Below are 17,261 nucleotides of genomic sequence, written 5' to 3'. Positions count from 1 at the left end.
TGTGTGTGTGTGTGTGTGTGTGTGTGTGTGTGTGTGTGTGTAGTGTATGTGTGTTTAACTAACCCTGGGTAGGTCAAGCCAAAATCCAAATAACTCACCTTACCTTGATCCCCATAATTTTGATTCAGGATCTACGAGGCTCTAAAACACCTTCAGATACTAAAACGTCTAAGAACTCAGAACCTTGTGCTGGATAAGTCTGTGGAGGCTCCAAAAGCTTCACCTTTTGACATTTTTTTCCCCCTCGTAAGAGCAACACCATAATGTAACTGGCCACAAGAGACACTGTACATCAGTAATTGTTCTTCCCAGCTCTGCTTTTCATCAAAAACCTCTGAAGGCTGGTGTGACCCTCTAATCTCCATGTTATTCCAAATTTCACAAATCAGAGCATTGGGGGATGTTATGAGACAGGCATCACTGACTAAGATATATGAAGAATCAATGCTTGGAGGTATGCTGTGAGACAACACACACACACACACACACACACACACACACACACAGGATTATAAATAGAAAATAATAAAAATAGACCTTGTTGAAAAATTGTTTTTTTGGAGGCTGTGGGGTATGGCTCATAGTTAAGGGTATTTTTTTTTCCTACCAAGATAACATGACTCTGGGATTATATCCCCCTTACCACAAAACAATAAACTGATAATAAAAAAAATAGAAAATGCTGTTAAATTTTACCATATCCTTTGCAGTATTCTTTTAATATTACAAAATTTTCAAATATTTTTTTTTCTTGGCATCTACATTCTACCTGTGGTACTATGGGAACATGGTCAAAACAATGCCTTGGGGAACTGTGAGAGAGAGTCCAGGAAAAAGGTGGAGGGCCTTTTAGCTCAGGGCACTTTGTCTTCTGGATTGTTCTTGGGTGTGATTTCATGCCTCCTGTGTTAAACACTTACATTCAGTTGATAAGACACGTTTATTCTGGTTGAATGTCAGAACATAGCTATAGCACACAATCTGGTCAGTGTATTCTGAATCCGGATATGGCCTTCTGCCTTCCTTTCCTGCAGCCTCTCTCACAGTTCCCCAAGGCATTGCTCACTATGGGTCATTCTTTTGTGGGTGTTTCAACAGGCACCAAGACACGAATCTGGTTTTCTGCCTTAGGTTTCTATTTTTGAACACCTATTGAATTGTAACAAGCCAGTGAGAGGTCTGGGCAACCAAACTGGGCATGCAGAGGGAACTAATTTTCTAGAATTTCAAGGCAGGGGAATCAAAACTAATTTTTTAAAAGCCTCATAAAGCAAAATACAACCTTTGGGTTTTTCTTCCAAATACGTTGAATAAAACAATAATGAAAAATAAAGACAATAATCCCAGCACTTTAATCCCAGCACTCAGGAGGCAGAGGCAGAGGTGGGAGTTTGAGGCCAGTCTGGTATACATACAGAGAGTTCTAGGAGAGCCAAGGATACAGAGAAACTTTGTCTGAAACACACACACACACACACACACACACACACTATATATATATATATATATATATATATATACACACTCTATGTATATTTTATATATACTTTATGTATATAAAAATATATATACTTTATATAAAAAGTATATATATAAAGTATTTCCAGAATACACTGGTATAAATTAATTTGCATGTTTTCAAATATAACTCTCTCTCTTTCTCTCTCTCTCTCTCTGCAAACGAAATAGGTGAATTGGCTTTTTTTTTTTTTTTTTTTTTTAATTGTGAACCCAGAACCAAGGATAACGGTCCAGCACTCGATGCTGACATGAGGATTCTCATGGATTTAATTCCATTCTAGGCTACATAACAAAATTCTGTCTTAAAGAAAAGAAGGGGTAGGTAATACACGAAAAATAAGCTCAAAGATAACCAACAAGAGCAAGCATAAAGCATGTGGGAATTGGTACGTACCCTGGCACTCTGTCGGTTCACTGTCTTCTCCTCATCAGGAAGTGGAGGCATCGGGTATGGGTATTTTCTGCTGGAGGCAATAGACCCAGTTGATGAAGAAGGAGACTTGGCAGGAGACAGGGTCCTGAGATGTTGAGAATATAAGAAATAAATATCGTGTCACAACTGGCATCGTTTTTCAGGTATCAAAACCGAAGCTCTAGAGCAAACCCTCTGACATCTGCTTTGGCTAAGCGTCTATGGCACAGCTTTGACTACTGGGGAAATAGCTGTCATTCTGAGAGGGGAATACTGTGACTTCGGCTCCCTAATTCCACAGCACTGATGAAATGTTTAACTGCTACCACACAGACTCAGTCTTTTAAACTACAAAGCCAATAAGGAAATTTCATTTACAATAAAAAGTTAACATGGAAAAAAGGGAAAATACTCTCAGAGCTCATAACAGTAAATTAAGTGAAGAGCACATTAACATTCTACTTTATTTTACCACTTAAAATGCTTCTTAAGTACAACAATCTCAAATAAGTCCTTAGGCTATACCCACAAATATATGCATTGGTTACTAAGTCATACTCTAGTTTGCGCAAAACTCATGCATTCAGAGGCCAGTGTGTTAGTTGTGAAGAACAAAGGAAAATACAAGGGTTTTTAATAACAAATTAGTAATCATGCAAGCAGTGAGGAGTGCAGAATTCCAGCCAAACAAAGTCTGATGAGAACATACAAAAATGGTCCACTTCATCCCTAAAAGCAGCAGTCTGACACTGAAGCGGGTTGATGTTCCTATCGCAACTGTCATGTTCGTGACTGTGCTGAGCCCGCTGGGGAGCCATGTCTGCCCCCAGCTTGTCTGTGAGAGTTCAAAGGGAAACCACAGAACTGGTCAGACCACTACACTGTACTCAAACCCTCCTCTGCTCTGACCAGGTCAGCCTAGCTCTGCGGTGATTAAACACGGGACAGGCCAAGGCGCCTAGAGCTTTCAAACTAATTTTCATTTTTAAGATGCTGAATTCAATCTAACATTTGAAAATACTTTTTCTTATATACTCTGAGATCCAGGTGAACATTCTTTAGAGATTTTAAAAAAAGGAGTGACCCCATTCACTTTTAACCCTTAACTCCTAATGCTTCTTCAGTTTTTGAAAATTACTCAGGGTGGCTCCCTGTTGGGAACCGCTAGAAGGCAGCCAGACAGCTGTTAGGCTTCTCGTATGCTTATGCTCTCCATACCGTGAAGGTGGAAGTAACTAAGAGTAACAGTGCTCTGATTTCTCTTCAGTTCTACTAGAACAACATATTTGTGTGTGTGTGTGTGTGTGTGTGTGTGTGTGTGTGTGTGTGTACATATGTGTGTGCATCTGTGAAGATGTGCATGTGTATATAAGTACATGTACACAGTATAGGCTGTGCATCTAGTGTTCCTTCTCAGGCACAATTTACCCTGTCTTTTGAAATTGTATCTTTCAGGCCTAGGGCTTACTGATGAGGCTGCCTGGCCATTAAACACCAGGGATTGGCCTGTCCCTGCCTCCCAAGAACTGGGATGGCAAACACATCCTTTTAATGTGGGGTCTGGGGGTGAAACTCATATAGCACAGAACGTGTGACACCAACTGAGCAATTCCACAAGCTGCTGCTATACGCTTTTGTAAGTTAAAAAAGTTTTTAAAGTAAAATAAAAGGAAATAGGACATAGGACCACGATTGTTAGGGAACAGATTATATATATAAAATGAAGTGTAAAATTTGTATTTAGATGCTTCTAAAATAAACCTGCTGCAGCTCTCAGGCCAAATCATTATGAAATTTAAAAGTATCCATGTTCAGGAAAGGTTTCAGATACACAACCAAACTTGAGTAAACTTTGTTTACAAAGTCATGGAAAATAAGTCCCCATTTTAGTGTTCTGCAGTAGGCACACTGCTGTGTGTGTGTGTGTGTGTGTGTGTGTGTGTGTGTCCATAGCATGAGCTGGTAGCGTATCCAGTCATAGGCACATCATCCTTAATTTGGCCATCAGCTCAAATGACCAACACTGTGTATTCCAATCCACTCCAATGAGGGGTGGCTGAGCAGCCAGCCTTGTTCTTAAATCTCTCTCCATGGGCACAAACAGCAGTGGGTTAACACAAAACAAACTGAAAAGGCTCTGCGTGACTTCTCGCTGTGGAACTTTAACTAACTTATACTTTAGACCCTGAAGGGAGGAGGAAACCAAGCAGGACATCTTTAGTGGTGAAAAGCCAGGAAACAGATTACACTGGGTGGATGGAAAAGACCAGAGCAGAGATCAAAATAAGAGGAGAGTACAAGGCAGGGTCAGTCAGCCAGTTTAGGGAAAACAGACTGGCAATCTATCACAACTGCCTCAGAGAGGCGTTTAATTCTAATCTGGCTTTTACTTAGCCAGGGGTCAGCCAAGCTCACTCACTTACAAAGCAACGTTAATTTGGGGATAAATTTTAGCCACTTATCCAACGTGACATTTTTGAAAAGCTTTAATAACTACAGTGGAGGCACAAAAGATTATGTAATGAAGGCGTGCTTGTGTGCCATTGGACTGTGCTACACCTTGGAACTGTATCAGTCTTCTGTGACTCCTATTTTAAAGATAGGCCCGCAAATCACAGAGGAGGAACACGGGTCCACGCTTTGTACACTTGAGCTCACATCTGAATTTACAATAATCAGCTCCAGAAGGACTTAAGTGTCCTCTGTCAGGATCTAGGCATCTAAGCTTCCATATCCTCTACAACCTTATAGGAGTCACAGAGAAATGAGAGAAGGAGCAGACGTGCGAGTCAGAGGCAAGTACTAGTTCTGCTTCTGACCTTCATCAGCTGTGCTGGGTTGGGTAACCCTTTGTACCCCAGTTTCCTCTAGCCATAGAAAGAAGGCAAGAATGCCTACATCTTGTGATGTGAGGGATAGCTCTACTGCAGGCGCTTGACACCTTAGATTCTATAATGCACTAGCAGAGGCAATGTGGTTTCTATAGATCACAGAAATGGACACACACACACACAAAAAAAAATCTGATGAAATGAGTATTTAGTTGGATAGCACTCAAGTCCATGGACATCTCCCGGAGACCTGAAAGGTGCTCTCCCCAGTGTTAACTGCTCCCAGGACCTGGGGGAGCTTTGTCTCTGATTTCACCTGACTTTCCCCGTGCAGACACATGTGGAGCACTGTCATATGAGATGTGGGAGCACATCTGAGACTCTCCGGTAGGTTTCGCTGTGTGTCACTGCAGCTCGGGGATGCCACGTTTTTGTCGGTAGACTATATTTTGGACCAGTTTGATGTAGTCACAAACATTCTCTCCACTACATTTTGGAAAGAAATGTTATAACTCCAACCTCACATGAGTGATTAAGAAGGTGATCTTTGCCCTCATCTGTGGTTTCGCCAAGATAGCTCAAATACAGGGTTGGTGAATCTCAGGCCTACATGTGAACACACTTTGGTGTATGGGAAGGTTGGTTTGAAGTGAAAGTGAGTGGAATCCTTTCTGTAGTGTCAGAATCATGGTCCTCAGAGCTCAGGCTTATCTTAATTATTCACCACTGCCACCGAAACCCATAATTGACCTTCAAGTGTTCCCAGCACAACCCTTATTAATCGAAAAGGACAGTCAAGTCACAACTGTCCACTGAAATTTAACATTTAAAGAAAATATATATAGACTTTTTTTTTATAGTTAATTCCTAATGTGACTCTGTACTCTAGGTACCAACATCTCATATTAAAAGAAGAGATAAAGGAACCCTCTAGAATCGCCCTCAAAGCTTGGCTCGTGCAACCAGGGGCGCTGAAGCATTTCTCCATCCAAATGGTGCTCAGTCATGCAGCTTCTGGGCAGACACGGGGGGGCTGACTTTATGAAATGGGGACTCCGGTGAGTGACACCAACTTCTCAGCTCACCCAGGGGAGGTGAATGGACTCTTCCGGGGTACCATTTCATGATTACTCCTGTATAAATGCTGTCAATTTACACATCAAAGTCCTAACCTATGTAGGACCAAACTCAACCTGTTTTGATTCCATGGATATGTTCAAATTACAATCTGCCCACAAGCCTGATAAAGAGAAGGAAAAACATAGGACTGCAGGTGAGCCACGATTCCAAATAACAGCAAAACCATCTTACCTGTCTTCTTGATGTTGGCCATCTTGGGAGCTACAGGTGAAGGTGGGATGTTTGAATGTGAGTGTATGCATATGAGGTTCAAGTGTAGGGAAGTGCTGGGTAAGCAGAGGACCAGGAAGGAGAGGAGGATGGGCTATAAAAGCAGGATATATTTTCGTGAGCAGGCAGGGGTTATGCTTTTCTTGGGGTATATGCAAAAGTTATGGATTAAATTAAAATGCAGGTAGGTCTAATCATTTTCTCAAACTATACATGACTAAACTAAATGGTACACTGGAAGAGAAAGTCCACCTTATATGGGTACTGAGAGACAGAGCATAGTTTCACATCCATTTAGTACTGACCCAGGTTGTGGCAATAGGTAGCATGAACTCAAACTGTTCCCAGAAGTGGTGCCTGAGTCTCTGGGTAATCACTTACACTATAAAAAGTGGGGGAAATGATTGTAAGAGGCCCAGGAAATGTTCTCTGACTTGTAATATGAGCTTCTGGGAATTGAGGGAATTGGGTAGGTTTTAGAATGTAGGAAGTTCCATTGTTAGTCAAGAGGGTTTCCTATCTGCTTCCTGTTTCTGAACCTTAAAATCATTCCCCACTGCTTTGTTGAGAAGCTAAGAAGGAGTCCTCCCTGCCCAGCCCTCACTGCTAGCAAACAGCTCTACTGGACAAAGAAAGCCCAGTTCGCTGCATGTTGTGATCAATACGATCCCTGCATTATATGATCAATAATATCGCAACCATTTTCCAGTTCGATCAAATCATTGTTTCTGCTTGAAATGAAGTTCCAGTTTAGTTTCTTTGTATGTTTTTCTATGCACTACTATGCACTCTTAGATAACAAGCAGGAAAAATAGATTATGAAACTTCTAGATTATGGAAATTAAATTGTCGAGGTTAATAGTGCTTCTTTATTAGTGGAAGGTATGCTTCATGCCCACAGAACACTACATAGCATAAAATGAAGAGAAAGCTACTAAAAAGCTCAAGAAGGTGACAGGGACATGCACTAAATGGCCACCCTTTCAAATGGCTTCATTTGAAACATCCAGAAAAGAACTAGACTCGCTCAAGGAAGCCAAGTACATTAAAAGGCAGCAAATGAATGAGGCCCCTTTCCACCTACAGGAACTTGTATTAGGAGATGAGAGAGAGAGAGAGAGAAAGAGAGAGAGCCAGTCACAGTACAGGACTTGTATGTGCTGGGAGAATGTAAAAGGGAGATAAAATTAATTTATGAAATACCTAAAGTAGGGTCCTTCAGTGTTTTTATTCACATCTTCTACCCACTTAGCTACATTATAGTCTCTTTTGAACCATGGGTTTAAATACCTGCAGAAAGCAATGGAAGGAACAAAGAAAGCAGAACAAGATAGAAAAATCTGAAAATACAGAGCACAAGCTTAGCTGGGATGTTTTCACCCTCCAAACTCAAGTGACTACGGCAAATAAATCAGAACGGACATCAGGTGACTATGAGGCAGTCTACACAATGGCATGAGAGTAATCTCAGCTACAAGGCACAAGGCATTCTAGAATGTATTACAGTAACATTGCTAGGAAAGCCTCTTCCAGTGGCTTCCCACTGGGAGTCAGAAACTCTGTTTCAGTCATGGTATTATCAGAAGTCCCATTCACCCACCTCAAAAGTGGCTTTTTCTAAGCCACCACTCAACTGGCTCCTTGGTGTTCAAATAATACTGGTGCTTTCTGAAAATATCAGGGTAGCTGCAATTCCAATCTGGTAGTTAGGCACATAAAACCTCTAGACAATTTAAAGGAGCCAGAATCTTTATAGGTTACAATTGCTTTTTACACAACCACTGTTTTACTCTCTATAGCGGAGTCTAAGCAGGAGTCAACGTGAAGTGCTCCTCCGTTGGCTTCTGTAACGGGCACCGTGATCCTGGGGTCCCCAAGCACATGAACTGCACTTCAAGTTGGCCTCCATGATCTGGAAGCTAGGTTTTAGTGATTTAATTGAAGTCCCAAGGTTCCTTCCTCTACTTTGTGCGCTACTGACTGCAACATTCGTGGTTGCATTGAGAAACAGCCCTCAGAAGTTGCTTTCCAAAAGGATAATGCTAGCATCTCCCTGATGGATCTGGCAGCGCTACCATCAGGATGACTGTGCAAATCTCAAAGGCAGTAAGACTGGAGGTCTTGTTGTTTTCCACAGGGTTTCTTTGATTTTTATTGTGGGGTTAAGCGAAAACACATCGCCTTAGGATTTGCTCTTATATTAATTTAACAATTTCATCACAATTTATTGGGATTTTTTATTATCTAAAAAAGGTAGCTCCCATGGTGCTGTAGGCAATGATGGTGCAGTTTCTGCAAGATTTATTTGGAAACAAATCTGGGAAAATTATAAAACACATCACTTTTTCGTTAAGATTTGTTTCTTTCCTCCATATTCAGTCGTTGAATTATTTATTCATATATTTAAACCCAAACTACTATATTTCCAGTTATATTTCAAAATCAAGTTATTTATCCAGTCATTTTCCTTATTTTTAGCCATAAAGAAGGTACTCTGCAAAAAAAAAATTATGATTCCGCCCTGAATGAAGGGTCCTGTTGATGTTTGTGCCGATATGACCATTTTTTGGCAACACATGCCTCCAGATTAAGGAGGACCTCACATTAGCTTTGCCTTTAGCCACAACCATTGCCAATTTGCACTTTTCACAGAGATAGCCAATTAAAACTTGCGAGAACATTTCCACTGAGACTTTGAACAGAAAGAAAAAGTCAAAAAGCAAGTGCAACCACTGATGACGTGAACGGCCTGGGAATAACTATAGGGAAAGCCCATGCAGCTGTCACCAGATGAAACACTGCCACACAGCAAATTCAGCAATTCAGTTTCCCACAGGCAGGAAGCCACTTCCTGGGGGAGACCTTGGTTCCTTTCACTGACTTCAAAACTCAAAGGACAGGTGGTGTCATGACTGCTCCACACACATAGCTTGACTAGCACATGAAGCACCTTTTCCTCTGTTTCAGAGCTGTGCTGAAGAGAGCGCTGGGCACCGGCTCCAGTAGCTAGGGTGATGGGCCTTTGTCAGACTACGGTAAACCTGCCTACACGGCTTGACTCAGCATGGCTCATTAGTGCAACATGCAAAAAAAAAAAAAAAAAAAAAAAGCGTTGGTCAGGACAGGAGAACCTCTTTGTGTTCTCCAGGATGGAAAGCCAGAAGAAAATCAGCTAGTGCTGACTGGGCCAGGAGCACCACTGAGCAGATAGGGGGGCTCAGTCGAAGATCAAACGACCCTGCTCTCAGCCAAGGAAAGGACTTTGAGGGAGATTAAGTGGCGGCCCAGAGTGGAGGGGCAGGTGGAGACTGACCTGTGATCCAGACTCCCTGTCTGGGGGCTGTCAGAGCCCCCTGGGCTTATGCCTTGGGATGGGATTGTCTGGGCGAGGGAGTGCCCAGGCTCAGGTGCTTGGGGCTCCCTCCTGTAAAAACACAATATATAATACAAAGTCTAAGCCAAAAAAATAGAAATCATGAACAGCAACAAGGAAGATGCAAAATCTTTGATATAACAACAAAGACATTTAGCGGTTTGTTTGTTTTAATTTATAGAGTATGCATTTGTGGTGCATGTTTTAATCCAGGCCCAAATTTTTCATCATCCTTTTGGATGATGTGGTGCTAAAGGGGATGATGAAACAGCAGACCTGAAATTGTTCTTATTATGAGAAAAAAAAAATTTTTTAAGCAGGATATGCTTCCTGTGGTTGTGGTCATTCGGTTCCTAGTACACTCACATAAATGGCAGGATTATATCATATCAAATTGTATGACTGATACATGGAAAGTAAAAAAATGTCGCTAACATAATTCTTGGGATGATATGTGAAAGAACTTCATATTTTCTAGAAGAATATAAAGGTGTGTGTATGTATGTATAGACAGTTCCCATACAAGAAAGTGGTGATCAGCTTCATAAACTTGGCTCCAATTAATTAACATGAGTGAAAATCCTGAACAAGGAAATCTTTCTCTCCACTGAGAAACTTCTATTATACTTTCACATTAAATATCAGAACTTAATTATATCACAGGCAAGATCTCTTAAAGGATATCCATAATAGTATACTTTTTATCATGTGGGAGTTTCATACATTTTTTTAAAACAAATTATTACCCTAGGAAAATATATGAATATTGTTGAATACCAAATGTTCTCTGGGTCCTGAACTCACAGCTTTAATATCTATGATCTGCAACCAGGATAAGATAAGGAGTCCTCTTACCAGGTGGCCTCATGCAAAACAAACCAAACAACATTCCAGGAAGAGTTTATCTGCAGTGAGCCCTAAAGCACCCAAGCACCTTGGGAATGCATAAGATAAACTCTAGTGGATTAGTGATCTATGATGAGTTCTATGATGCCATTCTGGACCATGCAATGGTATCACTTGAAATTGCTATTATTTCTATGATACAAGTATCCTCTAATAAATGCTGACAAGCCACTTACAAGACAATACCATTCAGGTGGAAGGTCCAAATTTCAGGGCATTGTTTTTACTCCTAGACTGAAAAAGGCAGGGTATATGATGGAAAGGCTAAAATAAGTTTCTAGCAAGCAGCTAACAAATACTGGTTACTCAGACATTTTTAAGTAATACAGAGATCCTGAGAATAATAACTACCACTAGAGTGGGACATTAACAGAAAAATTCTAGCTGCCTTGGAAGCAGCAAGGGTAATACTTCTATAGGGCAAGGTCAGTGGAAAGAAAACTAAGGGTATGCTTTACCCTATGAAGGGGGGTGGGAGTTTGTGGAGTCTATGCCTTGCTTGCACTTTCTTAAGTGAAGAAAGAAAACAACACCAAAAACTACATCATGCTTATTTCATGATAAAAGGCTTTAAAGGTAACTTTCAACCCCACTTTAAAATGCTATCTATCCCCTAAAACGGTTAAGGTTGCACAGGTGACAATGATTCAGTTAAAGAGTTTAGGTAAGTGGCCTTTTGAACATCCCCAGGAGGAAAATTTAAAAGGGGAAGCTCATTCCATTAGTCTGAGAGAATGCTTAGATAGCAGCCATGGAGGTCTCAGAGTGGTGGCTTCAGACTGTGAGCACTGGCATGCTCTCACACAGGGAGGACTCTCCCTAGTGCTTCCGGGGGAGAGGAAGGGTGACCCTTTGAAATGGCTGGACCCCAGTGATGAGAAGAAAGAAAAGCTATCATAATTCCCTTCAAAGGAAACCAAAACACCACAATGGCAGGTGACTGGAGGAAAAAGCCCGCAGCAAGGGTGAGACCCCGCTATCAGTGAATATTGGTATGGGCACAGTTGCGGAGATGCCTATGTAAAAAAGAAAAGCCAAGGTTAATTTTTACAGGGCAAAGAGAATTTAAAAAGACAAAACCAAGTCCAGAGGCATGGTAGGTGGTTCTTTGACTCTCTGATTAAGCAACAGTTGACACTCATTGCACAGGACCTTCAAATGCCTTTCCCATTAAATGTACAACTTACTCAGTTGAATTAGATCGAGGTCTAAATCTTTTTCCTCTGATTTTCTTTTTGTTGCCTCCCACGTTACCTGAAAAAGAGCATTTACAGCTGGTTTTTCATATTGGTAAATGATTGTTCTGCACATTATTACATGGTATTTGTAGCGGGTGTGACTTATAACTGGCATTGCCTTAGAATGTGGGCGTCTGTGGGACTGCTCGGCCTTCTAATGCTTCTTGCCTACTTTGCTAATAAAGGACAGCTGGTCTCTCACTCTCTACCTCTTTGTTGGGAGAAGAGTGAAGTGCTTATGGGAAAGAATACACCTTTACAGACACTCACAAGCCAGACCTTCGATTCCGAGGGCTGCTCCCTACCTTGCCAGGAGTTACTTCGAGGTCTCCCATTTTCACAGATGTCTGAGATATGTTTTGTGTCCGGAATCCTTTCGCTCCAGGAATGAGAGAGCCCATTTGACCTGAAATTAGAAGCATTTACATATTACTCAAATATATAATCAAGATAAATGTTTTGGAATCACTAAGCGAAATTTCTGAGCATTACTGGACATTAAATAAGATAAATAAATAAATTTGAAATGAAAGAATGAACAAAACATGAAAGTCTTCACGAAGAAGGCAGAATTACACAACATTCAATTTAAGAAAAGTCAAATACAATGGAACCCCATTACAATAGTCATGAATGAAAAAGTATCAAGGCATGATGCAAGCCAATTTGCATTCTCCAGAACACAGCAAGGTCAGAGCAAATTCAGCAAGTATTATTCACATAACCCCAGCGGCAGGGTTATAATGGGGTACCACCATAGATGTTTCTTAATTGTAAAGCAATGGTTTCCATTCAAATATTATGAGAACATGGACTTTTAAAGAGATTACATAAAATTTGCTCAACTGAACCTGCTTAACTTTATGAAAATAATATGCAGCTTTAAATTAATAAAATTATCTGAGAGTGGGTATTTTTCTAAACAAATATCCTCCCCCATGAACATAATACATGATAGTTAACTGAATTGATTTGTATATTTATCATGGAGATATCTCTCACAAAGCCCATGTACCATTGAGCTCTTCTGCTATTTGTATCCTACTATTATTAAATGAATTAGCTATAAAATTTAAAATTAATACACCTACCTTATACCATAAAAGAAAAGAATTGTGATATAGTCTGAAGCCTAAAAATTTGATACGCTTTTGACTGACTAGGCATCAGAACCTATTGTAGTATTTTCCAAACTCTTGGAATTTCTCCTCTTAAAGCTCCTTATTAGAAACTACAGAAAACAGCACTATGCTTAAGCCATGTTCCTGAGAAACATTCTTGTTAATTACTAATAACATCAGTCAGAAAAGGACTCTTCTGACTGAATGCAAACAGAACTTGGCACAGTTAAAGCATACGAATTTCCTCTGTTGGAACTTTTTCAACATCATTTTCTAATGACAAAGTAATTCGTATTTTGTATGAGGAGCCAATGAGTGTTCCTGGAACCCACAGATTCTCCATGTTTTACTTTTATTTCATTCACAGTTCTGTGTTTGACCAAGAAAATATTTACGTCAGTAATATGCTAGTAGATTCCCCAGTCATTTCTCTCAGCCAACAAGCCCTCAGCAACAGGTTAAGAGAGTGACCTTTATACTCTGTAGAGCGTGTGCTGTAGCGTGTACTCCCGGGCTCAAAACCAGCACAATGTTTGCTCTTGAGTTCAGTCATCTAAGGAAATGTGCTTAAGGAAGCTCTCAGTGCCTAACTGTTCTGTAGTCCCTCATAGTCCGTGCCTCTAAGGACTGAGCCCTGTGCAGACTGTTTAACGGGTCATCTAATCCACCTAGGCTGTTAGAAGAGACTGTGGCCCTCTCAATAAGCTAGCTCCGTCAGTCCACAAGCAACAGATGGGCCCAGAGTTATGAGAGGATTGACTGAAACTTTTTCTTCATTCTTTACACCTCGATGGAAACTTTCCTAAAGAATATTTTGGTTCCCTTTAATGTGGAGGTAGGTCCCGCCCTATGAAACTTCCTATTTAGTTCTTCTAGTCATTAACTGTCAACAGATTATAAGGCATGCAGACTTTTTGAAGGTGTCAGGCATCTTAAGAGCTAGAACAAGAATATATTATTAGCGTTTGAGATATAAATAGTATAGTAATCATACCTATACTATTATAAAATTCAAGCAACTAATAATCATACTTAATTTTCAACTAAGATGATAGTTATGAAGTCTATAAATAACCATTCCAGAACAAATAAAATCATAATATTAATATTAAAATATATGATTCACAGAGAAGCAATCTTTTTTCACAGCAAGCTTAGCTTTGAAATATACAAAATTAAAAACTATTCAATGCAGCACTTATATTACCAATTTATCTTAATTGCCTTTATTGAAGCATGACAGTACCCTTTTTCTTTGACTACCAAGCATGACATAAAGCTCACCATGTAAAAATATTTTCAAATACTATGTTCAGCTTTATAAGCCATGTGCAACATGACAAGAAAAACCTTGGGTTTCTACACAGATTTAGAGCTGTTTTATTTTGTTTCAATTTTGTGGCCTGATTTGTGGTTCTGAGCATATGGCATTTTGAAGTAGAGTAATCAAAGAACAAGGGATACTATTTCAACATTCAAGAAAGAAGGAAGAAGTAATCAAACCTGCTGCAAAATAATGAAATGTTCTGACTAATGGAATAATGTGTGATGGAACAGGTGGAGATCTGAAAATGCGACAAAAAAGCAGACCTCTTCTTAGAACTAGATGCTGAGTTTGTGCTGACTCCAGGAGGAATGTCGCTATAAAAAGAGTCGCCATCTCCAGGCTTTTTTACATAATCTCCCTGGGGTAACTGTCTAAGGCATAATAAACATTTCAGAGTCAGAAAACAAGACACACACATGAACACAGACATATATACAAATATTATTTCAGGAAAAAGAGAGGTAGGGATAATGGTCTACACGATTAAATCTATAACATGAGATTATTAATAAATGTGACAAGTTCAACTCATTTTAGCTGTAGAGGTCAGAACTGTAATCATGAAGTCTTGGCAGGCTGGATGAACAAAGCTTTGTTTTCAGGAGAAATATGAAAAGATGGATTATTTTCAGTGCAACCTCATTCTACCGGGAGATGTTAACTACCAGGAGATGTTTTGTCTTTTAAAATGTTGTTGAAGAGATGTCTAGACATTCCTTGCTCAAATAAAGCAGGCTTTTTTTTCTCAAATGTGATGAATAAATTATTCATGATTTGAAACATATGATGAGTATAATCTTGACTGAACTGTAAAGGATTTGATTGCTTTCTGGTAGTCTGTAATTAAAGCCAAATTAAAAAAAAAAACTCATTAGAAGTTGGTGTTCGGTTTGCAGCTTCATTATTTAAAGGAAGCTTAGAGGCAAATTTGAATGAAAACAATAATTTTATATCAGACAGTAGAATGTTTGAAGGAATGTAACTTAGCAAGAGGAAGAAAGGGTTGAAAAGTAGCTGGGCTTTGTGGGAGACTAAAGAAAAGCATCTATGACAGATGGTGGCCACAGTTGGAGAGCTCTACCACAGCAGGAGGGCGAGACAGGGCACCTGCTTCACCTGTGCCACAGGAATTGAAGTTTGTCTCACTCCGACTGAGCCAAGACAGCAACAGTCTCACTACTCATCCTATGGGAACTGGAAAGAAACATTCAATACCGCCCCCCCCCCCAAGACAACCCTGCCGGAAGCCAATCTAATCATTTGATGCGTGGCCTCAAACAGCCAAATGCATGCAAATCTTCACCAGTTTCCCTCATGCTGTAGGTGGAGGTGTCAGAAGCAAGGGACCGGACTAAAGATTTCCAACAGGTGTATGTCAGTAAGTCTCCAACAAAAGCATGAGTTCCTTGAGTTCCTTTTCCTCTCAGTTTCTGTTAATTATCCTGTTTGCAGATACCAAGTTTTACCCTCAAAAACCCCTTTCAGGTGTTCCCTTGAATATTCTGATTCCTGTACTGTTAAAACTATTTAAAAAGCTTAGCTCTTTCTGACTCAACATCCTCTCCCAAATTATTCTGACAATTTATATATTGTCAGAATATAAAAAAAAAGTTGTTGAACTGATATAAATAAAGCATGTACTTTAATTTGTGTGACTTTATCTAGATCTCCTAACATTAATTAAAGGGGAAAATAATTTCACTAAACTAGTATTTGAAACTAGCTCCACTCTTGACTGGTAGAGGTCCCACCAAAATAAAGCAATCAGTCCTGGCATTAGAAAAGGTCCAGCTTAATATGGTTCTAGGGAATTTCTCCTCTTATCATCCTGGCCACACTGGATTCTTCTGCAAAAGTCCCCAGAAGACAGCATATCCCACAAGGAAGGCAAGTAACTTTCCTTTCAAATGCCAGCAGTCTCCTTACTGCTTTCTTAACAGTGCCGAACATCCTTCACTGTCTGAAAAATTTATCCTACGGTATCTATTATCTTAGCAGATTGTTACTTCTTGTTTTAGGGGAAAGAGAAAGTACCAGCCTCCTGTAATTAATAAAATAACATTTTATCATTTGCTATGAAAAATCATAGAGCCAACTAGATGAGCTCCTTAAAATTTTAATTGTACTTTTTCCAATTGTTTGCTATTTTTATGGCTTTTGTCTTGAAACTTTTAGTGTTTTTATACTTTTCCCAATTTGGATCCTGAAAGTAATTATCTGGACTGACAAGTGCTAAATTTTCAAATGGGAAATTTTCTGTATATTTATTATACCATGTACAAATATTTCAGACACATGCATGATTATATAAATAATTAACAAAAGAAAAATGCTTTGTAACTGAATTGTTTTTCCTCAATCATCAGCATTTCCTAAATTAATTCCAGGGTGTCATTTTTTTCCCACTCTATAAACCTCTAGATTGAAATGATATACCTTAGTAAATAATATTTTTGAAGGAATTTCTATTTGCTAACACAAAGAAAAACACCTGTAGCTCAATGACTTTGAATGGGCAGAATATGCAAACTATAATTACTTTTTCCCCCCACCTACAACTTACAAGCTTATTGGGTTTTTTTTCTACATCAGATAACAACATGTTTATAAATATTAGCCAGTTGGCATTGAACATTATAAATGTTAACATCAAGAAAGACTTTCCTGTATTAACCCCAAAGACTTTAGATAAATAATTGGTCAGGTTATGAGAGAAATTTGACTTTCCTTAGAAGTATCTGTTGAGCAGTGATCTTTATCTCGCTAATCCAAATGTGTACTCAAAATTAGAAATTGGGGGAAAATATATCCAGGTCATAACTTCAATATGAAGGAGTCTCTGGTTAGTGCCTAGGCTGACGCTAGGAACTGTTACTCTCTTTTGAGAAGTATCATGTAAGGTATGCCAAGTCATGCTGACAGATGCATGAATATTACTGAAATATGAGGAATGCAAGAAAAGAAACCGAGAAAGATATGCAAAAGAAAAGGTGTGGAGTTCACAAACAAAAAATAAAATGGATAAAACAGATGAGAGATAAAGAAAGGAGGAAGGGGAAGAAATTCTGCTTCAGGGGAAACCACAGAGCAGAAATATGGGGTCTGATTATCATGTTCCTCATGATCTCAGTGATCTGTGGTTATTTCAAACAGAGGGAAAGGATTTCAACCAAATGTGCATG

At 39.5% G+C, this 17,261-nt stretch overlaps 1 protein-coding gene across 11 annotated transcripts in view; it reads right to left on the bottom strand.

Annotated features, from left to right (window-relative positions):
- Adam22 (ADAM metallopeptidase domain 22) overlaps positions 1–17,261 on the bottom strand; it is a 226,571-nt gene that overhangs the window by 9,934 nt on the left and 199,376 nt on the right. For 2 of the 11 annotated variants that reach the window (XM_055612615.1, XM_055612613.1), the window contains 4 exons: positions 11,937–12,037; positions 11,581–11,647; positions 9,428–9,538; positions 1,916–2,039 (listed from right to left, as the gene is read on the bottom strand). In XM_055612615.1, the coding sequence (XP_055468590.1) occupies positions 1,916–2,039; positions 9,428–9,538; positions 11,581–11,647; positions 11,937–12,037 (403 nt within the window). Of the gene's footprint in view, positions 1–1,915; positions 2,040–7,317; positions 7,405–9,427; positions 9,539–11,296; positions 11,410–11,580; positions 11,648–11,936; positions 12,038–14,255; positions 14,451–17,261 lie in introns of those variants that run through there. The other 9 variants (XM_055612617.1, XM_055612618.1, XM_055612609.1 and 6 more) reach the window with 8 other exon arrangements.

This window comes from Psammomys obesus, unplaced genomic scaffold (genome assembly GCF_907164565.1).
Source record: "Psammomys obesus unplaced genomic scaffold, mPsaObe1.curated_primary_1811, whole genome shotgun sequence".
NCBI lineage: Eukaryota > Metazoa > Chordata > Mammalia > Rodentia > Muridae > Psammomys > Psammomys obesus.
This window is presented reverse-complemented; position numbering and strand designations above follow the sequence as displayed.